The following is a 22,300-nucleotide window of genomic DNA, read 5'->3' as shown; positions in this document are numbered from 1 at the left end:
TCCGGCCTCACCATCCCTGCGTCCACCTCGGCCTTGTGCACTGACTTTCTGTGGACAGTTCAGCTTTTCTTCTCCCTGGTGAGTATCCAGAACTCTTTCCACCAGAAAGGACTACATTGAAGACTGTCATCTAGCCCTCGCTTAACCTGGTACCTCCAGGGCTTGGATTGGTTTTACTGCCTGGAAAAAGGGGATGCCTGTCCCTTTCCAGGAGCTGGAGGGAAAGAGAATGCCCCTGGGAAGTGGCTGAGCCAACGATCCCTCGCACAGCCTGAGCTCAGAGCTGGTCCTACAGCCCAGCAGAGCCTGGGGGAGATGCTGGAGATAGAATGAAGGCAGTTCTCCTCCTTCTCCTGAGGGATGGGAACAAGGTGTTTCACCCAGACTGTGTTGGCAAGATGCCGAGAGGCTCGTGGTCCAGCCTTGCAGCTGGTGATGGGCTCTGGGCAGATGGACTCGAGGGTTTGGGAAACTCTTAGGGGATAATTATTTTTTGGGGGGATATTATTTATTTTGGTAGTAGAAACAAAAGGCAATAAAACGTTGAGCTGGCAGCCTGACCAAAGCTGGGTGCTCACCTCTGCCCCTGTGAAGGAGGTTTGAGACAGAACACCGCTGTGTGAGTGCAGGCTGTTGAGACGTCCCCAGCCTACAGAGGAAAAGCAGAGCGAGAAAAACATATGAAAGTATCAGATGATCAATACACCTATTTTCAAGCTGCTTTTGCAAACATCTGTGGTGTTTCTCCAGGCTGCTCTCTCTCTGCAGGCAGGCAGAGATACAGACAGTAGGTGATGGAGCTGAGGAGGGTTGGGGGTGTTCTTTGGGCACCCACCTCTACCCCTGTCTGAGCAAGAGGGATGGGGGATGGGGCATAGAAGCACTGCAGAGACTGTTTGGATCACCAATCACTGCTGATTTCTCCTTCCCTCTCTCAGTGTCCTGCAGTTGAAGGAGGACAGAGGACAACATGTCTGCAGTTGTGAGTATTGCCCCCACACTGCCCCATCTTTCAGGCTCTGAGCATCCCCTCCTTGCAGTTTTGGGATGGGGTTCACCCTGTGCACCCCTTGCCCCCTCAGCTGCTCTCAGCCCACAGTGGGGAGTCTGGGCAGCACACAGTCCATCCCCATCCCATTGCACCTTCTTGGGTCATGCGTGGAGGCTCTCCCTGCCCCAGGACATTTGCAGTGGGGCAGGGAGCTGGGGGCTGTCTGGGGAGACCCCTCATGCTCTCCTCACCCCCCAGACGGGCACGTTCCGGATCGTCTCGGAGGAGGAGCAGGCCCTGCGCTCCAAGCTGGAGCGCCTCACCACCAAGGACCATGGCCCCGTCTTCGGGAAGTGCGAGAAGATCCCCCCACATACCCTGCAGAAGGTGAGGGCGGCTGTGTGGAGTGGGGGGGCAGCTGCAGACCAAGGCTCCTGCTCCTTCTCAGGGCCCAGAGGAGACCCTTGACCAGCTCTTACATTTGGGGATGCACTAACTCTGAAGTGACTCCAAGCAGGGCACTTGGGTGAGCCTGCCCTCCCTGTGCTGAGATGCTGCAAGGAGCTTGACTGCCCTCCCTTGTTTTTTGGGTGCCTAAATGACCTCTGGGGTGTTCTAGAACCTGTGTGGGGCATCACTGAGCTGGGTGCCCTCTCTGCTCCCCCCCAGGCGAAGGATGAGCTGAACGAGACGGAGGAGCAGAGGGAGGTGGCGGTGAAGGCGCTGCGGGAGCTGGTGCAGGAGCATGCGGGCGGCGAGGACGTTTGCAAGGCGGTGGCCGAGAAGGTGCAGGGGAAGGACGACTCCTTCTTGCTCCGCTTCATCCGCGCCCGCAAGTTCGATGTCCACAGGGCCTATGAGCTGCTGAAAGGTGGGGAGGGGCCCAGGGCTGTGATGTTGGGTGAGGGTGGGATATGCATCCACCAGCAGCCCCCCCCCAGCTCTGTGCTGGTGCCTCCTAGGCCCCCAGTCTGGGCTGTGCTGGCAGAGCAGGACCCTGGCATGGGAAGGGGATGAAGAGAGAGGATAAATAGAAAAAGACAGAGCTGGGGGGCTCAGAAAGAGCTGTGATGGGGAAAGAAATAAGTGAGGGTGATGTCAGGTATCCTGCAACAGCAGGGCAACCCCATTCCTTGCCAATTTGCCAAACAAAATGGAAAAAAAAAAGCATTTGGTGGTGGCAAGATGTTTCATTTGTGCAGAAAACACAGATGGTTTGGGCTGCATCCCCTTGAGATCCCTATGCCCTATACATGCCCTATAGTCACCCCTCTGTAAGGAGCCAGCCCTGCACCCCCCTGATGCTTCTGTGCACAGTGCCTGGGGGGTTCAGCATCCCTGGGACACTTCAAGGGCTCGAGGCAGGTTGGGGGGCCTGGGGCACCCCCTTCCCCGTAGGGATGGATGGAGTGACGCGTAGGGATGGAGGCGAAGCAGGAGGGCAGCCTGGAGGGTGGCTGCCGACTGGGACCTGCCTGGCTCCAGCTCTGCTCTTCTTTGTGTCAGCTTGGGAGATAATGAGTTGTAATTATCAGTGCTGGCTCCCAAACGAGCTGTTTTGTTTGCCTGCATTTTCCCAGGAAAAAATTCCTTATTTCATGCCTGCAGGGTGCCAAGGGAGGGCAGCTGGGGGATGTCACCCAAACAGAGAGGAAGGACAGAAGGGAAATGAGGGGAAAAATTACTTTATCTGCTTGTTGAGGTGTTGAAGGGAAGGCAGGTATGGGAAGCTCCCAGCAAGGGGAGGATAACACTGAGCATGCTGGGGCTGGTCTGCTGCTGAGCTTCTTTTCCCCTGCTTTGGTGGAGGAGTCCTGACCCATGTGGACCCCAGGCACAGCTCTGGGGCTCAGGACTGACATCTCACTGTTGCCAGTCCATCCCATCTGTGGCAGCTCCCCCAGCTTCCCGAGGCTGAGCAAGCAGCCCTTGTCCCACAATTTCTACCTCTCCCCAGGCTACGTGAGCTTCCGCCAGCAGTACCCTGAGCTCTTTGAGAACCTGAGCCCTGAGGCTGTGCGCAGCACCATCGAGGCCGGGTACCCCGGCATCCTGGCCAGCAGGGACAAGCACGGGCGGGTGGTGATGCTTTTCAACATCGAGAACTGGGATTACGAGGAGATCACCTTTGACGAGGTCAGTTCACCTCAGACACCGCTCCCAGAGCAGGGTGGGGTCCCGCTCCAGGACTGGTCCTGCTTGGCAGGTCTGAGCAGAGCATCCTTACACACACATGCACATGTCCACACACACATCCAGGTGGAAGCCAGTCTGTAGCCCTCTGAATTTATTATTTGAGGAAGCCTACGAGAGCATGGTCCATCTGAAAGGGTTCCCCTTCCTTCCCCTCCAGTGCAGTGCATGGCGCGGGCCAAATGCGGGGTGTACATCCCCCAGATCAAGTAACATGGGGTGAAGAAAGGCACCACACCATTAAATCAAGGTCCTTCAGAAAGGAGGGATGTACAGGGCAGAGGAGGAAACTGAGGCACGGGGTACAGAAAGGGCTTCTTGGCAAAGAGGTCTCCAGGCATGTAACTCACTGCTTCTCTCAGCTCCATTTTCTGCTCAGCTCTGAATTTGGTTGCAACATATCATTGATCCAGATCTGAGATGCTCCTAACTTGAAAGGGAATGTGGTGGTGGCTGAGCATCCCCTGAAATGCCCTCCCTGCTCTGAAGTCCTGGGGCTGGCTGTGACAAGCAGACCCTGGCTAACACTCTGTGTGACTCTCTGGGAACCCTCTCTCCCTGGGAACCTCCTGATTCCTATGGGAGGTTCCTATCAGAGATGAGACCCCGCTGTGTCTCCTCTCCATTAGATCCTACGTGCCTATTGTATTATCTTGGAGAAGCTGCTGGAAAATGACGAGACACAGATCAATGGGTTCTGCATCGTTGAGAACTTCAAGGGCTTCACCATGCAGCAGGCGTCAGGGATCAAACCCTCCGAGCTCAAGAAGATGGTGGACATGCTGCAGGTGAGGCGGCCAAGTCTGTGCCCAGCAGTGTCAGAGAGGGCCTTGGTGGAGCAGAGAGGTCAGGGAAGGGAGGCAGCAGGGTTTGGGATTTCCACCACATTAGCAGGATGAGAAGGCATCATGGAGAGGCTGTTCCCCATCACCCTCTTCTTGCCTTGCCAGCTAATTGGCTTAATCCTTGCAAAATGGATCCTGCTTTTCCCACCCCATCTCCCTGCCCTCTCAAAAGTTTAACCAGAAGCAGTACCATCACTTGCAACATCCTATGGCATGGCTTGGAGGTCTTTCCTCACCAGCCTCTTAGCCCAGCCCCATATGGGCTGGATGGAGACTCACAGGCACTTCAGGATTTCTGTCCTTGGACCAGAGGCCAAAGACTCAGTTCTGCCCAGGGAAGGAGGATAGCAGAGATGTGATCCTTCTCATGGAATGGGAGCAATGAGTTATCTAGGAGGCTCTTCAGCTTCCTGGTGCTCCTGGGACGGCTGATCCTCCAGGGCCATTAAACAGAGAAGGGGAGATTGGGCAAGGAGAGCTGTGGCAGTGCTGGGGTGACTACTGCTGCCTGCCCAGATCTGGGTGGACAGCACCATCTGTAACCATCTGTGTCTCGGTTTGGGACCCTAGGACTCCTTCCCAGCACGGTTCAAGGCCGTCCACTTCATCCACCAGCCTTGGTACTTCACCACCACCTACAACGTGGTCAAACCATTCCTGAAGAGCAAATTGCTGGAGAGGGTGAGTGTGGGAAAGGGACTTGGAGGCAAAGGCACATTCCTGGGTGAAACACAGTGGTTGGGAAGAATGGTTCCAGTCCTCTGCTGAGGGTCACTTCCATCTCCCTCCAGGTCTTTGTGCACGGGGAGGAGCTGGAGTCCTTCTACCAGGAGATTGATGCTGACATCTTGCCGGCAGACTTTGGTGGCAACCTGCCCAAGTACGACGGCAAAGCAACTGCAGAGAAGCTCTTTGGGCCCCGCATCGAGTCTGAAGACACAGCTCTCTAGAGCAGGGGCCTGCTCCCCTTGCCCTGTACAGTAGCAGCAGAGGTGGCCCTCTAACCCCAGCCACCTCCTTTCTGTAGCATTGGTCGAGTGACTGCTCGTGATGAGGCGCTCTGGGCGCGTTGCTCCACGCCTGTCCCTCCCCTCCCTGCTCCAGGCAGCGGGGCTGCCCGGCAGCTCTGTCCCTCCCGGGCAGAGCACCCTTCCCTTGGAAGCCAGAAGAGAAAGAATGCCACCAGCCCCCTCCCACAGCATTCCCTGGAGCTGTGGGGGGAGGACAGGAGAGTGTCTGCTCTGGGAAGGGAGGGCTACAGCGAGGGAGAAATAAAGTGTTTAACAACAGAGTTCTGGGGTCCCTCGTGGTAAGGAACATGGGCACAGCTTTTTGGGCACTGGTTGTGTTGGTGGTTTTAAGGAGGCCAGGAGTGTCAGCGTTTCGTAGGAGACCCCTGTCCCTCATCATTGACTACCCTTTGGCACAAGGATCAAGGAGCTGTCTGTCTCTATCCTCCCTGCATCCCAGATCAAGTCCCACCCCTGCCTGAGCAAGGACCCCCAATTCTTAGTCACCTGCTCTAACCAGGAAGGAGTAAACAGCCCAAAAGATGCAAAGAAAAACACAACCAGGGACCCAGGCAAAGCTGGCTGAATTCCTACTCCACCAGGGAGGCAGGGAGGAGGAATGGAGGCTGCAGCAGCCAGAGACTAGGAGATGGATTTCAATGACAGAACAGTAAAAGACAAGCAGAATGTACCCTCCTAAATCCTTCAAAAGCTGTTTCTCTTAGCACTACATTGTGAGAGCAAGCTTAGTCAGAGAAGCCTCCCCAAAAGCCAGGGTGGAGGGCAGAGGAGGGTCCCTGCCCGCTAAACAAGCTGTGCCTGATGTTACAGCAGAACTGGGTGGGGAGGAGGGAGGTAGAAGTAGCTGTCCCAGGAAAGGTAGTCTGTTCTGGTTCATGAATCAGGCACCTCCTTTAAGGAGCTGATCAGATCCCTGTTTCTAGACCATCTTCTCCCTTGGTCAGCAGTAGGGCTTGGGAGAGCAGCAAGTTGCTAGTCTCTGCCCAGGTTACCTTCTCCCTCAGCCTGGTTCTGCCCTGTGCTCTCTCCCCCTCCCATCTCCATCTTTCATCAGCCAGGGCAGCCCTCCCCACCAAAGCTGGCCGAGGGGGAGGGCACTGACAAGAGCCACATTCATCAGGGCACTGGCGCAAACTCAAACCAAACAGAACGTGGGCTCCAAAGCCACAGGGAGGATGGGGCCTGTCTGGGCAGAAGCCACCGGGGTTAAATCTGTTTTTGCTCCAGCAGCACAGTGATGGTGAGGCCATGCATGGCAAGTCCCAGCCTGAGGCTGTGCCAACCTTGTGCAAGAGGCCAGAGGGAGAGCAAAAGGCACCTCTTGGCTGTATTTGTCTCCTTATTGCATCTGGAGCCATCCCAAGGAAACCACATGTGACAACTCTGCAACCATCAGGCCAGTGCAAACACAACAGCACAGCTTGCCTGGGAGTCAGAGCAATTGCAGCTTGTGAAAACAGGAAAAGGAAACAAACAAACAAACAAAAAAACACACAACCCAGCAAAACCACACATACAGACAGAAGCACCACACTGCTGCCTCTGGGACTTGGACAGTGACAGATTTTATGAGGTCCCTGTGGCTACTAACCACTGCTGGGACAGATTATCAGCCAGTAACTTGCTTTGATAGGGAGACAGAACAGCACAGCAAACAGAGCAGGGAGCAGTGACACTGACCGAGCCAGGAAGCAGGTTTAAAGTAGAACTAACAGCTATATCTCAATGGCCAGTAAACTAGAAGCCCAAAACATCTCCCACAAAGCAATACCCATTACAGGGGAAGAGCAGCAACAGTCTTGTCCCAAACTTGCTGCCCCAAGGACTCACAGGTCCCAGTTCTATCTATCTATCCCCTCCACTTCTATCTCACCTGGTAGATAATAAACCACACATCAGTGAGCTCCTAAGTGTGAGGTGAGTAGTGCTTTTGTATGCCCTGGGCTTAAGGATGTCACTGTCCTGGCCGGAGTTGCTGTTGTGTGTTTTTTTTCCCCGCTAGGAGCGGAAAGATTAGGAAATCCACTCCCTGTCACGCAGGGTAAAATAACAGATGTTCTCCACTGGCAAAAATAACTCTTCTTCACTATTTTCAGGGCAGGCATGCAGTTTAAGCTGATGCCATGCCCGATCTCCCCCAGAATGGCATCAAAGATCCCTTCTTGTCCAGAAGACAAAAAGCAACTGGGAAAGGCTTGAGCAGCACTAGTGCCTTGCATTATGTGCTGCAAGAGAGAAAGGGGGAGAAGATCAAGTCACCCCCCAGCCAGCTCCCCACACTGGGCCTCGAGGAAGACTGAGAGCCTCTGCCAACGTATATAACTTTGCACACAGGCACTAGATATAGCACTGACTTCAGTAAGTCCTTTATTTTTAAATAAAGAAACCCCACCAAATCAAAGATAACAAAATTACATTTTGTTTTGCAGTGACTTCCATTTTACACCACACAAGAACAAAAATTAATGAAAAAAATCAAAGACATTGTTTTATATATATTTATATATAATTTTAAAGGTAAACATCAGCAGATATAGAAAAATTGCATTGCTAGTTGCAAATCATCTCCCCTGCAGCTCTCAGCTCCAGAGAATCTGACTCAGAACATGGCAGCAGGGAGGGTGTCTCAATATACAAGTTTCTTCAGGGCAGCATTTAAAGATGGTTGCAGAATATAATTTTGCCAAATTGAAAGTGTTTTCGTAGTCAACTGCTCACCAAGAACATTAGAAGTCACTCTGCCAGTTCTAACACAGCTGCACAAGCAAAACAAGAGTACAGGTCTCCTCTTCCCAAGCTCATCACACACCTCTTTGGCTTGGAAGTTTCAGAGAAAAGAGGTTATGCTTTCTCAAGAAGAACACCTAGTGATCTGTCACTAGGAATTATGGTCAAGCTGCCATGTAACACAATGAGAAAATATGCTCCTTTGTAAAGCTGTTGACTTGGGCTAAGCAGTAGGGTTTGGTTGTTTTAAATATGAATGAGTTTTGTTTGGCTTTTTGTTTATTTTAAAGACGTCCCAGTTGGCAGGAGAAGGGTCAACATCCCAGTAGAACTATAGTGGAGATCCTAGAAGAAAGTTCTATATCTCATCTCTAGTCATGAAAGAGCTTTGACTACAGTGCAACCTTGTCATTCAGACAAGGCACAAAAAGGTTTTGTGCCGCCCTGCACTGATGTTCAGGAGAACCCTAAATACCCTTCCACACCACAGCATAGAAAGCTGACCAAGTCCAGGCCTGTGTCAAGTCCACTCCCAGTGAGAAGAGGGTACATTTACAGGGCTCCCCCACCTTGGGCTGGTTCTGCTCTGAGGCATTCTAAGCTTGGAGAAAACTCAAAGTCCTCACACCAAGAAGGGCTGTTTTTGCTTATCACCTAGGAGTCACGAAGGAGACACTGCTTTGAGTCACTGTGGCTCCAGGACCTTCCCAATGAACAGACCCACCTAAGGAATAAGGACACAAGGAGTATGGCTCAAGCCAGAAACAAGATGCTCTTTACAACAAATGACTTCCTATGTGCAGCAGAAGGCTCAGGCCTTCTCTGGTCTCAAAAAAAAGAATTTCAATAAGCTCCAGACAGGCATAGTATTTCCAGAAAAAACTGGAAGCAATCCAAGTGACTAAAATATTTGGCAATTAAATCCTGAAGATGTTACTCTCTGCTCTTTCTTTTCAGATGTAGTCACTTAATCTCCTCCAGCTATGCTGTTAGAGTGTTAATAGACACAAGAGCTTTGGGACCGTAAGACAACAAATCACATACTAAGCAAAGCAAACCTTGCTTCTATGACTCAGTTCCAACTGCTGGAGGAGCAGAGAGCTGCAAATGATCCACTGCTTATATACATTGTTATTTTATGCCTTGAAATAGACTGTAGCCAGTTGTAGGCTGCCCACAAAGGTCCTTTAAGTCAGCACACAGCTTGTACAGTGTACATCAAGGATGTGCCTTGACACCTGGTATCTAAAAATTCACTTAACCAAAAAGCAAAGGCGTAAAAGCTCTGACAGAGCCGTTACTGAAGTCTCTAGATATGCTGATGTGAAGGGAGGAGGAGAAAAAGGGCAAGGCACCACATGTCAAAGGGCTGTGGTTTAGGAACTTGCGGCAGACCCAGGACAGATGACACACAGGTAGCTTGGCTGAGTTCAGTACTGGAGTTAATAGTTCCCAATATTTTTACTAAATGCCCTCTCTTTGTAACCTGTATCTTCACACGCAGGAACTGCAGAAAAACACTCAGGAAAAAGACCATAGGGAAGTTTAAGTGTTTGCCTTTACAGTGCAACTACAACAGTGCCAGTCCCATCTGAAAACACGCCCATTCATAAGCCAACAAAGGTACCACCAAAAAGGTGTTTGAGTAAGAGCAAGCTTGAGCTTCTTACCTACCGTCTTCAGATCTCTCCAGAAAAATAGCAAAGGTGATGGTTGGACCAGCCTAACCATCAAAGAGTAATAATTCTTCAACCTGCTGACTGACGGAGAAGGTCCTTGGGGTTTACATTCAAGCACTACTTACATCCAGTGATGGGAAAGGTGTGTATACCAGGAGACTACGTGTGGGAGAACTCTCCTACTGCTTTTTCTAATCCCAGTTTGAAACTTAGCAGAGCACATGTCAGATTTGTCATGCTGTGATCTTGAACTGCTCTATCAGACCATACTGCAGTGACCTACAGGTACACACAACAGCAGCTTCATGTGTCTTGATGAGAGACAAAAGACCTCACCTCTAAGACTGAAAAATTCAGATTGCATTTAAATTTGGGTTCACTGGGCAAATAAAAACCACCCACCATTCAGGCTCCAGAAACCGTTGCATGAACAAGCCATGACAAAAGCTCTTCTTCCCCAAAGAGGCCAGAATCAGTCAAGTCACAAGCAATTTGAACACTTTTAGATGCAAGTGCAAAAACAGGGCAAATGAGCAAGACAGAGACCCATATTACTTCTTGAGAGCTTCAGGGAATCCACAGCACTGGCACTTCTGAAATATGAAGGCTTGGATTGTGGGGCAGGAAGGAGTATTCATCAGGAAGACCTTCTAACTTGAAAGTAAAAGCTGTGTGATTATACAAAGTCACAGCTCCTGCTGCTTTGAGAATTTCCTGGTTGCTCACCTCATTTTAGGAGACTGAGACACCTAAATTTATACTGTATCTATTTGATGTGTACAAGTGTTGTTTACACTCCACTTTGCTGAAGCGAGAAGATATTTAAGTCACAACCAATGAATATTGCATGAACACTACTTAAGCAAAAAACTGAAATGTCTTTTATGACATATTTTAGTGATGCAGTATGAATAAGAGGATAACACAGAGACAAGATATCCATCAGCTAAGAATATCCTTGCTAACTGATGCCCTAAAATAGTTCTTAAGGAACAGCCACAAGCACGGCCAAGTCTTGCTATAGCTTTACTTGGTTTCATTTTTCTTTGAAGAAAAAAAGGAAACCTGGATTTACTAACAAGGAGAATGTGCAGATATCCACAGTTCATTTTAACAGGCCAAGGTGTCTGGCCTAAGGCAAATGAAAGAAGTTTCCTGATACGACGACGCACCTTTGCTACAATAGTTAATTATTGCTTTATTAAACCAAAACCCCACCTCTCTCCACTCTCCTGAAGTTCAGGGACAGGGCAGTCCAGAAGGCTTGTTCCCCTGTATTACCAGTCTGAAGTCTTGCTGCTTGTTTCACCCTTTAGCTATAAATTAAAGTGCCTGGAACACAGACCAAGGCTGAAGCAATAAAGTGCTGATGTGGGAAGTGTGAAAGGAAAAGAATTTCACTGACACCATGATAAAGAAGTCCTAAAGATGGATTAATGAAACTACAATATTGACAGAGCAAACAGTAAAAAAGATTTTTTTACCACAAAGTTTCATTCTCCAGATTGTCTTGGGACAACTCTCCTTCCAGGAGATAGACTACACTCTTTAATAACCATCTTGGCACAGGTCACAACAGCCACTTGAAGGAAAAGCACAGGTGAGTAGGCATCTTTCCTGCAACCAGCTTTCACACCTTACTTTGCACATTAAAACTAGAAGGGGATGTCTGAGTGTGGAAAAGAAATTCAAGTGAGACAGAGCCCAGTGTCTTATGGGAGCCACTAATGCAAAGATGTCATTTCAGTTGCACAGAGCTAGACACATCCTGCTCCCCATCAACTGTAAGGCAAGTCATGTCTGAAAACCATTTCATGCTCTGAAACCTAAGGGGCAGAAGTTTGATATTATTTGCCATGACATAAGGTGAATAAATCTAAAGAGATACACCCCCCCCCCAATTAATCCATAAGAGTACATAGCTCTCCATGAAATGTTCTTTCAAACAGATCAATCTCATGGAAAAATCCTGCAGATTCTTGATCGTGTGTTTCCATTTGGAAGCCAGAGCCAGCCCTGGGTCAAACAAAGAATCCAGTACTGAAAAGATGACTGCATTTAAAGAGAGGCAAAAAATGACAAGGTGACTGATCAGGTCCTGAAGTGAGAAAATGTTTACAGATAGAAACATTACTGGAGTTACCAGGTTGCAGCTCTTCTCTACTTGGTGTCCCAGTATAAAGCCACCCCAAAACAAAGACAGCTGAAGCATAGAAAATTGAATATTTTTAAAAGTGAATCACTTGTGCAAGTGCATTCCTAGGAACTACAAGGTTTCCCTTGAGATGGTGCAAAGCTGAAACTCCACTTGCAGTCAAGCATCCGTTTTTCCAAGCCACATTGTAGTGGCTTACAGATTGAACATTTACTGGCTTGTGGCTTGGTACAGGTATTTTCCAGCACCAGAACAGTGGGCAGAGCGATAGTTACTTGGTCATTTATATTTAAACAAGTGCTGCAGATCAAGTTTTTGACCATCAGATGAAGAGATTTTGACATTTGAAACTTCTGTTATATTAAAGCAAGCAATCTGTAGCTCAGTTGCCCTGTAACAAGCCACAGTCAGCAAATTAATTCCTCAAGCAGAGGAGTAAGTTATAAACACAAGTGACTATACACTCCAAAATGCTCTGACCAGATGTTAACCTCTGCTTTAACTCTGCTTTGGAAGAAAACCTTGTGATCAAACCCCAGCCATAGGATATCAAGGAGAATGGAAACCTGAAGCAGCAGGTGAGGGAACAAGATGTTCCCATAGGGGGAGATAAATTGAAGTGATCCAGAGTCTTTGGGTCAATTACTCCTGGGCAGACATGGCCTGCTCTGCATCTGAGCAGTGAGGCTTTGTCTTCTCCCACTGGCAGATGGCATTGGCATACTGTACCACGAGCTTATCCATCCAGGTAAGAGGTTCTGGGAATAGTACAGACCCCTCAAAGAATCCCAGGTGGCCTCCATGAAGGGGCAGCACATGCATGACATTTTCTTTTTTCTCTGTAAAACAAGAGGAGACAAAGTTCCAGAAGGTTAACATCTTCAAGCTGAGAATGAAACCATCTTAAGATGACAGCACAAGGCTGCCCAAGAAATACTGTTGGCCAGGCCCTTACAGCAATAGCTGTATTGCTCTGAGAATTCACCTCCTTTAACAAATGAACATCTTTAACTTGTAGCCACTGGAACTAGGACTATTGCATCATGTCAAGCTGCACTAAGTTCTGACAATGTATCAGCCATCTTGTTTCATGGATATTGAAAAAAAACCCTGTGCTTGCTCCTGTGGATAAATCCTCTGCTCACAGCCTTCAACCAGGAAAAGTACAGACCCTGCCTCCTTCCCTGTGCACCCACTATTTGTGTGATGAAGCAGCAGCAGCTCCCCCTTCTGAGCTAATACAGATAATTTTCCTTTTTCCTTGTCTGAAGATAGCTCAACTCCTTCCAAGGGAAAAATGTCAGTCCACTGCCAAGTGACACAGCCATTCACACACTCTCCCTCTTCCATCATCATCTGTGCTTCTTCCAGACTGCCTCTATCACCCACCTTTCTGTTAAATCCCAGTGAGAAATGAAGACATGAGGAATCAATTTTTCCATCCAAGAATATAACCTGGATGTCACCTGCTAACAACACAAGCCAAAAGAGCAGAGTGGACTAAAGTTCTTCCCTGCTCAAGGTTAGCCTTGCTAGTTCTAGCAACTGGTGATTTAAAGAGGCTTAGCACTCTTCCCACAGCATTACAGAGGTAAGGAAGAAGTCCAGATGCTTTGAGATGGTGAATCACGATGTGATAAGCAAGCTGCAGGTGCACAAATATGCACAGCTGGAGGAGACTGCTTCAGCATACCTGCAAGAGCTCTTGGAATCGATAGGAGACTCTCATGGACAAGAGGGTCATCAGCAGCATTAACCAGCAGAAGAGGAACATAGATCTGCATCAAGAAACATGGCACAAAAGGAAAAAAACCCAAAAGTAAAGAGTTAGTATTTGAATGTCAATCTACCAACTGTAAAAGTATCTTCATTTAATTCAATTAATAACTCCTATTTCAGAGTTAATTTATTTTTCTCCCCCCAATTCCACTGCAAAAAAGAGACTGGGTGTATCAGAGCAAACAGAGATCAAGTTCCCATTCTCAGAATCCAAACAGCTACACCCTTTTTTTTTTCTCTGCTTTGCACATCAGGCAGCTAGTGCCAGCTCTGTTATGGACACCTTGGTTAAAGTCCAGGAAACTCCCTTGGAACATCTTCATCCTTTGGTTCAGTAGAAAAAGGAGGACTTAATCTCAGTTCCACTTCTGCAAAACTCTGGTCTACTAAGCATCTGCCTGCCAGATAGTGTCCTGAGTCTCTTCCACAGTATCCAGTAAATCTTTCTTCCTTGAAACTGCAGGTTCTATGCCACCAGCCACTTCCCACCTTATCCTGATGCACTCGGAGCAGTTGAGCTGAACACAAGGCTTTATCCAGATCCCTTGGGTGCTACTACCTGCCAGAATTATAACCTAGTTAGAGCCTAGAGAATTTACCCCCAGTATTAGAGGTAGCAAGAACTGAAACCCCACTCCAATATACTGTGCCTGATCATTTCTGGAAATCCCAGTTAAGACAGCTGTGTCTGTGTTAGACAGAAGCCACATAGTATTTTCTTTCCAGCAGGAAAATGAAGGTACAAGAGCAGTCTACTGCAAGAGCTTACCGTGTGTAAGTACTGCAGGCAACTTTCCTTTTCATAGTATTCCTTCAGTGAGCTGTAGCCATGGAACTTCCTGAAACAGAGCAGATTGTCACTGCAATCATCTGCTTCTAGTACCCATGTGACTGTTACTTTCAAGTGAGGACATATATGCAGAAACAAGAATGATGCCTCAATTTTAAAAGAATTTTTTAATACTCAGTGTCTTTGCAAAACCCACCTTTGGCATTATATGCCTTTATGCTTTCTGTGCTTACTCAAGCATGGTGAGAGCATGGGCAAGTTAAAAATGCAAGTTGAAAACTAGCAGCGTTCAGGGCATTTCTTTTAAAGTATCCCACTTCACTTTACATGTAGAAGAAAGAAAAAGTTATGATCTTGCTCATCGTTTCCTGAAAGCTTTTTCAGAAACAATCCCACCACAGCTTATGAAGCTCAAACATACTTGACAAGCCCCTCAGAATCCAGTAAACTTATACTCAAGTGCCTTGTTTTTATCTAAGAGACAACATAGCTGGTATGTTGGGTCAAACAAGCTAGGAGATTTCCCTCTCAGTGAAATGGCCTTTTTTTTTTTTATAAGTGGCCAACAATACTCTAAGTTTGCCAAAACTGTTATAGCTGACATATATATATATAAAAGTTTATAGCTTCACTTTGGAAAGGTGTTGCTGCCTGATACAGAACGTGCTGTGGTATGGACACTGCCACTTAAGGTGCTGTGGTGTTGTTAAGGACACAGGTAATAACAGGCTACTGTTGATAAAGCAGAGAACTTAATTTAGGTGTTAATATGACAATTAAGTTGTATTATCTCAACTAACCCTCATATGTATTGAAAAGGCACAAGTGTTTTTTTGGGGAGAAGGTTCTTTTCAAGATTCAAACAGAGCTAAGGAAATCCATGAGCAGTTCTGAGATGCTTTCCACATTCCACTTTTTTTTTTTTTTGCTAGAGCTCGGCAGCAGAGCTGGCCTCTTCCTACATTATTGAAGGCTGCAGGTTCAGGTGTTACAGATAAACACCTCATGGATTATTTTAAAGACGCTGTGACTGTCAGTAGTAAGTTTTTTTCTACTAAGTTTTCTTCAGTGTGGAGGTAGGTAAGAATTTGAATTTGTGTTCACTGTATTTCAGCACATTCCTACAGGCACAGCAAAGGGCATGCAAGAGCAATACTGGGAAGAGGAGGTACTTTCAGAGTTCTATAGAGGAGCAGAGAACTGTCCTTCATACCTCATCACGTTATCATCAATCTGCATAAGGGATGTGGCTGTATAGAGCTTGCTCAGGTCAGCATCTGACAGGCTATGTAGCTTCTTCATGTTATCTCCAAAAAGAACTTGCCTGAAAGAGTAACATCAAGAATTACAACCAAGTAACAAGAGGGAAGCAGGACCTGCATTAAGGACAAGTGAGTCTACGAAATCTGACAAGGCTAGAAGTGGGCTACATATACATGACGCTTTCTTGCGAACAAGAAGAACATATTTGTCCACTTCCCTTCACAGTAAGATGTAACAGAAGCTTCAGCAGCTTCTTCAGAGAAAAAAGTTGTCCTGATATACTGAAAAACTGCATGAGGGGGCCTCTAAAAAGAACCATCCCGGAACAGAGAGCACTAAGGGTATTTGGAACAGAGGCTACATATTAGAGGGAGGGTTCTTTGGCTTCACACCAAGCTTGTGGGTGGTTTGGGTGAGAGCATGAGCAGTCCTGAGCATAGCATCTCCTCCACCATCTGGTCCTAAGTCCCCCCAGCACAGACATCAGCCTAGCTTACACAACAGAAATTATTCAAGGCATTACCTTAGCAGAAAGCTATTTACTATGGACACTTGTCATAACCAATTATTGCCCCCAGGACAGAATGTTTCTTTACCAGAACAAACTTCTCCCCGAACAAACAGAAAGAAAGCCACAAGCTGGAAACGGATTTTTATTCCCTTTCAGAGGCAGCTGCAAGGCAGAGCTAGGTTTGATTTGGGGGAGCTGCCTAAGAGCACAAGTGATGATGGAAAAAGTTCACTTAACATACTTGCCTTCAAGCCAGTGCTGGCTTTTTCTGGGTTACAAATTTAAGTACCTTTTAATGGGAGCTTACCTAACTTCAGATGTTAAATTTGGTCAAGTTGTCCAAATATTTGTAAATCTGGAATGAATTAAGTGGATCATCCTACATCAGCTGCCCTAACTTCTACAAGTGTTTCATACTGCACAGGAGTGTAAACAAAGAACCAAAAGTTTGAAGTGACACATGCTCTTAATTCAGTGGGTCTTAGATATTCCTCTCCTTTTCTCTTCAGTCAGGCATGGATGAGGTACTTTCTTGCCCTAGAAAGTACCACCCAGAGAACTTTTAGTGAGGAAAAACAACACTGAATATGTCATCTGTTTAGTACACACATTCTTTGTTATGGGGAGACACAGGATTGCAACAGCAGCACTTGCACTCCAGGAACAGCAACATTAAGTATTTTGCTGGCTACAGGCTCTTTCTAGAGGAACAGCTAGAAGCCAGAGCTACAGGTTTGACTATTTGCTTATTTGATAAGCAGCAGCTCCATACAGTAGATCTTGAAGATTAGTCCTACCTCAGGTAGGTGGCAGAACAAGAGGCTCCTTGAATAGGGAATTCTTTGGCTAGAAGTGAAACAGATGCAGAATACTCGACTTTGAAGTCTAATTGCAATGTTTTCCTGTGCATGCCTTGTTTATTCATTGAGCAAGTTTTCACAGAAAACAAAAAGACAACAAGGCCTTTCTTCCAACAAAAGGACCAAAGCTTATTTGTATATTTTACAATGTACTGATGAGGTTGACACAGGCTCCCCTTTTCTGTTGGTTCATCTAAAGATCAACCAAAGAACTTCCAGGAGTCCTATTTTAAAGGGCTGGGAAGACAAATCCAGTATAGCAATTGACCCAATCAATACCATCAGTGTAAGTGATGTACTGCAGCACCTGTGAGAAAGGATGATCTTTTTCATGTTGTCTGCCATGAGGAAGTTATAAAATCTTCTACAATGATCCCACTGCATGAAGGTTTCCTGTGCCCTAGAAAAAACAAAACAAAACAAACCACAGTGCAGAACAAACAAAGCTGTTAATGGAGATCTTGGAAGATCAGATTAATACACTGTTAACATCTTATGGCAGCTTGGAAGCTATGTAAACAAACCTCCAGGCCTTCCCTGCCATGGCTTAACCTTTTCCAGGAAATCCACTTCGATGAAGTTTGTTAGTATCAGAAAACAGATCTGCAGTCTCATCTTGCACAACAAAATTAGAAGTTTTGATGAGGGCATTTAAGAGCCATCAATCAAGATCCAAAACACTGACAAAGTATCCCTTTGCAGAAGTTGAATGTAATTTACATAATAGGACTACCAAGGAAAGAGCCAAAACCCGTTTCTGAACAGTGTTGCCTATTGTGTACATAGCTCTGCAGAGGACATAATTTGTGCAGATGTTTCCAATATGCATAGACACAGCTTCATTGGCAGGAACTTTAGGGATAAATACTAGCTGCAGCTGCAAGTATCATCTGAATTGTCTTTACCTTTTGTCAAAGCAGAATAGCACTTCACAGCTTATCTGTTGTTAAAACAGAATTAAAGCCATCCAGAGTTCTGTGAGCTCTGCCAGATACCAGCACTCCTTTGCTATGCAGGGTCATGGGCAGGTTAGAGCTTTACTCTTCACAGGGTTTGCTGTTACTGAGGAAACACACTATCATTTACCCAGTGACTGAAGAATGCTGGGAGCAGTTTCAGTTACTGAAGCACTTCACCACTTAAACTAACATACTATAAGAACTGCAGCAGATTTAGCACGACCTCCCAAGCCATAACCAACAAATCCCCTACCAGAGCAAGAGCAAGCTGTTTTCTTGTAGTAAGTAATGCCAGAGTACAGAATTTCTTTTAAAAAAAAAGCCCACCCAACCTTCCACATCTTTTTGTCTAGCAAGACTATAACTACCACATTTCTTCCAGGGCAGGGGAATGAAGGAAGACAGGACAATGCACATTTCTTTCTTCACAAAAGATTTTCCAAACCTATCAAGTTATTACAAGACATTTGAAGTTAAAGCTACTACATTTCCCTGCAGTTCTTGCGGTGTACAGCAGTACTCCCAATATGAAGAGTTGTCAGCATTGAAAAAAAAAAACCACAGGCAGCTTTCCTGTATTTTGAGGACTGCCCAGGTTTTAAAGCTGAGGTCTCTCCCCATAGCCTGTAGCTATGGAGATGTTGCATTCCACAAGATCAAGAAGCAGAATCAAGCCTGTGCAGGCAGAGATTAAGGAATAAGGAGACCTGTCCCTGTTTAGCCTCGGGGAACACATTCCCCTGACTCTGTTAATTCATTAAACTAAGAGTCTCATTCTTTTGGCAAATCCTAGTATTGCTCTTGCTCTGGAAAGGCTTTCCTATTTGAGATCCCTTGCTCACCACCACTTTTTTCCTTCACTTCCTAAGAGATTATTTGGGGGGTAAAGGCTGGACAAATCAATATAAAAAAATGGAATTGTAAACTAACTGGTCATGTCTACCAGGGTAATCCACTTCCATGCAGCCCAGAAGGCTGAAGGCAGCTATTTTAATCTACCAGACCAAGCCCACAAAGGGTAAGGCTTAACCATGTACATGGAGGTGCTTTGTAACTCCTTCCCTCCCACTTCTATAACCAGGGCACAAGGCCTTCCCTCTCCTGTGGTTTGCTCAGTAGATGTTGCTTTCCTTTAATTCTTCAGCAAATTAGCACTTAAAGCAGCAGCAGATATTAGGTAGGGAGACAAGACCTGAAGAGCCTTCCTGCTGGCTGACCAGTAATAGAGAGCAGATGTTTTGTGACAGGAGGTTTGCTAGGAAATGTTTACCCAGCAGGTGGAGGCAAGAGCTCAGTAAACCACACAACCCACTCAATACTTGCATTAAACTCAGGAAAAAACCCACCCAGTTGTTTTTCCACACAAATATCCAAGTGGAGTACTGTTAATCAGGTTGTCCTTGCCCTGCAAGCATAACAGCATTACTCTCAACATCCTTTTGGAGACCAGAAATACAATATTGTGTAATTGCACAAGATGAACCAAGTGGACCTCAGCCAGATGTTATTCCTGCAAACCCTGTCTGATGGCTGCAATTAAGGAGCTGGCTTCAAAAGGATGCTGTGTACTCTATGCCAGAACCCCAGGACAGCTAAGAACATTTTACTTGAAACAAAACAGAACAGCTGTTCCTGCAGTATCTGTTCAGATTTGAAGGGTGTGAACTAGCAGCAGATTATATGTATTTTAGCAGTAGTCACATCTGACCTCAAAAGGGATTAGGTATGCTGGAATATTACATGTATATTAAACTTTTAATCACATCTTAATGTTTCCAGAAAAGCTTTTTATTTTTACCTGTAAGAGCTTAATTCAAAAAGGTGTCTTCAGACTGCTGAATATCAAACTGGTCCCAATACAGGCAGAGCATCACCAGCAGTGAGAATTCCAGCCACCTTGACAGAGCTGTGAGGCCAAATTCCATAGCAAGCCCCTCACAGGTCTGCCATAGTTTTGACCATTTCTATCAGTCCAAAGGATCATGAACCAAATATGAGTCTCAAGAACCCCTCTTGCCTTGTAAATAACCTCATGGCTCAAAAACTGCAGTTAAATTACTGTAAAGTCAGATACATTTTAGTTGCTGTCCACGTGTACAGAAAGTAAAAACTGAAAACAGCTGCTTAGCCAGTTACACTGGCTTCATTGACTGTGCATACATGGAATAAAAAGCACATTAGTTGAGGCACTAGTTTTCAAGCAGCAGCACTGTGCCTGGACCCTCCATCAGTATGTGCAAGTGGAGCCACCACAGTTCCCGAAGCGCCACAGCCTTGGCTTCCATGGTGGGGAAGACATGTTAAAATTTTGAGCAGACTCCAGGGCTATAAGCCTTCTCCTCCCTAACTTCCCACTCCTAGAACAGCTTCAAGTGCCTCTCCATCTCATCAGCCCACAGCACTGTTTCAGTGACACACACTAAGAGGGCAGCATGGAACGGTTTGTGCTGCATCTCTTTCCAGACAAAACCCACCAGATGGAATTAAACACTGAAGCCAAACGAACTATTATGAACCACGGGATACCTTTCAGAGTGATGAGACAATGTAAACTATTGCTTGCAAACTGGCATCAGCTCAGCAGCTGGTCACAGTGCCTAGCCTGTCTGGTTAATTAAGCAGGACTTGCACTGGGAATGCCTCCTCTAGGGACACTGTAGCCTCATAAGCACAGCCCAGAAGCTGTCAGTGTGTATCTGACCAGGTACAGAAAACCTGTTTGCATTGCTGACAAGAAGCTTAAGGCTTTCAAATCAACAAAGCATCAGCTGATCCTTCAGGAGGGTGGCATCCTGCACACTGCAGTCTGTCCCACCAGTCAACACAAGAGAAAAACTACCACCTTCACTCTACCCTTCCACAAGTACCCTGCCAAGGATCTGCCCCCACCTGCACTCCCAGAAGAGCCCAGCACGGAGAAGCCTCCAGACCCACCTCAGTGCACTGTACCCCTGGCACACGCTGACACAGCACAGGACTCGCTCCTGGTTGGCCTGGCTCTCTCCCAGGTATTTGCACACTATGTTTCCACCCAGGCTGAAGCCCACAACAACCAGCTGGGTCTGCGGGTAGGTCTTCTTGATGTAATTCACCATGGCACCAAATTCCCAGGTGCAACCTAAAAAAAAAAGGACAAAGTTAAAGATTTATCTTCTAACATGCTTAAATTCCCTGCCTGAAGTTTCAGTTGCACGCTTTGAGTTCAGCTCCTTACCCTTTCTGACTTTTCAATAGCCTTAAGGTTTTAAGAGCTCTGATTCACACATGTGTTCATACATCTGTTTGAGTCCTGGGGAGCTCAGCTCATGCTCAGTTCTGAGAGAGTGCCAAAGTAAGATGAAATTTATGCGCTTAAAGATCACGGCAGCAGCTGATGTGACAATCGAAACTCTTCCTTTCTGAAACAGCCTAAAAAGCACAGTCCAGCAACGCCAGGCTTGACATTACAATGTAAGAACACCGTACATCATTACCTTCCTGAGGCAGTTCACCACTTCTGAACTGGGCTATCTGGAAGGCAGGTCACTCCTTTGCTTTTAGCATGACTGTTATGGATCCCTAAATCCCTACTGATGTCGGAAGGGGACGGAAGTGCAGAGCTGGCTTGTCAGGAAGAGCTCTCAGCAGACTCCTACAGAGCCTGATTAAGGTGCTCTCTGGAATCACAAGGAAGGGTTTCAGCAGAGACAGATAACCCTTTGCAACCACCAAAGAGGTAAAAGATACTGCAGCTCTCTAAAGGACACATGGATATCCCCATGTTTAGAGTCAGAAACTCAGCACTACCCTGTGGAATTTGTCCAGGATAAATCCTCGGAGATGGGATTCTACCCTGTACCAACCCAGCTGTAGCATCCTTGCTAGACATCAGACTCTGGCTTTATCTAGCTCTGGAGTAGACTTTGAGCACCAGGGGTTTGTATTTGTTTGGAACAGCAAGTTCCTGGCTGAGCAATCCAGCAGGGCTTGGGCACTCCCTTGTGAACATTCTTAAGAGCAATTTTCCTCAAGAAAACAGAAGCTGCATTGCTCTGGTTTCCGCTGGAAGAAGCCAGCAGTCAAAACTCTTTAGTGTTTGACCTTCATGATTTCAGAGCAGCTCAGAAATCCAAAGCTAAAATACCAACAGGTCAAGTTTGATGTAGGGGCTGGGATTCAGTGAATCCCAAATTTAGGCTGGAGGATTCAGCGAATCCCATATTTAGGTTACTTGCTCCTCAACAAATATGTCTGGAATACAGCAAAGCTAGAAGGACACTTATTTGGGTTGGAGGCAGAGTAAAGCCTGCTCATGGTCTTGCTGGCACTTTTACTTAACAAGCAATTCTTCCAAGTGATTTACTCCCTTTCTCAAAGGAAGTGCTAGGCATTCCTTGTCTTTTCCAAGGTTATAAAAGACTCAGAAAGGTATGGCCTCAAGTGATGCACTACAGAGTAACTCCCTAAGGCCTAAAGCAAGCTCTCAACTTTTGCAAAAAAAAAAAAAAAAAAAAAAAAAAAAAAAAAAAAAAAAAAAA

At 46.6% G+C, this 22,300-nt stretch overlaps 2 protein-coding genes across 5 annotated transcripts in view; one reads left to right on the top strand and one right to left on the bottom strand.

Annotated features, from left to right (window-relative positions):
- Positions 1-26: 26 nt before the first annotated feature.
- RLBP1 (retinaldehyde binding protein 1) lies at positions 27-5,217 on the top strand. 3 transcript variants are annotated; one of them, XM_027884981.1, is made up of 8 exons: positions 27-78; positions 939-982; positions 1,250-1,378; positions 1,661-1,862; positions 2,949-3,127; positions 3,814-3,972; positions 4,600-4,710; positions 4,821-5,217. In XM_027884981.1, exons 2-8 carry the CDS (start codon positions 971-973, stop codon positions 4,977-4,979), a joined length of 951 nt encoding a protein of 316 aa, XP_027740782.1. In that variant the 5' UTR covers positions 27-78; positions 939-970; the 3' UTR covers positions 4,980-5,217. The 3 variants fall into 3 exon arrangements, with proteins under 3 accessions (XP_027740782.1, XP_027740783.1, XP_027740781.1); XM_027884982.1 differs by lacking the exon at positions 27-78 and having other exon boundaries at positions 924-982; XM_027884980.1 differs by lacking the exon at positions 27-78 and having other exon boundaries at positions 971-986; positions 1,017-1,378.
- A 5,974-nt stretch (positions 5,218-11,191) lies between these two features.
- ABHD2 (abhydrolase domain containing 2) overlaps positions 11,192-22,300 on the bottom strand; it is a 34,257-nt gene continuing 23,148 nt past the window's right edge. For both annotated transcript variants that reach the window (XM_027884954.1, XM_027884955.1), the window contains exons 6-11: positions 20,718-20,901; positions 17,132-17,224; positions 15,404-15,514; positions 14,170-14,239; positions 13,315-13,399; positions 11,192-12,460 (exon numbers count right to left, since the gene is read on the bottom strand). In XM_027884954.1, the coding sequence (XP_027740755.1) occupies positions 12,264-12,460; positions 13,315-13,399; positions 14,170-14,239; positions 15,404-15,514; positions 17,132-17,224; positions 20,718-20,901 (740 nt within the window). In that variant the 3' untranslated portion in view covers positions 11,192-12,263. The remainder of the gene's footprint in view (positions 12,461-13,314; positions 13,400-14,169; positions 14,240-15,403; positions 15,515-17,131; positions 17,225-20,717; positions 20,902-22,300) is intronic.

This window comes from Empidonax traillii, unplaced genomic scaffold (genome assembly GCF_003031625.1).
Source record: "Empidonax traillii isolate 1590-97213 ecotype Southwest subspecies unplaced genomic scaffold, ASM303162v1 scaffold158:size1480230, whole genome shotgun sequence".
Taxonomy (NCBI): Eukaryota; Metazoa; Chordata; class Aves; order Passeriformes; family Tyrannidae; genus Empidonax; species Empidonax traillii.
The sequence above is the reverse complement of the archived record's forward strand: the minus strand, read 5'-3'. Positions and strand labels throughout refer to the sequence as shown.

Coding starts and splice junctions, on each gene's coding strand:
- RLBP1 (XM_027884980.1), top strand. Junction 3,128..3,813: donor AGGAGATCACCTTTGACGAG/GTCAGTTCACCT, acceptor CCTCTCCATTAG/ATCCTACGTGCCTATTGTAT. Junction 3,973..4,599: donor AGATGGTGGACATGCTGCAG/GTGAGGCGGCCA, acceptor TTGGGACCCTAG/GACTCCTTCCCAGCACGGTT.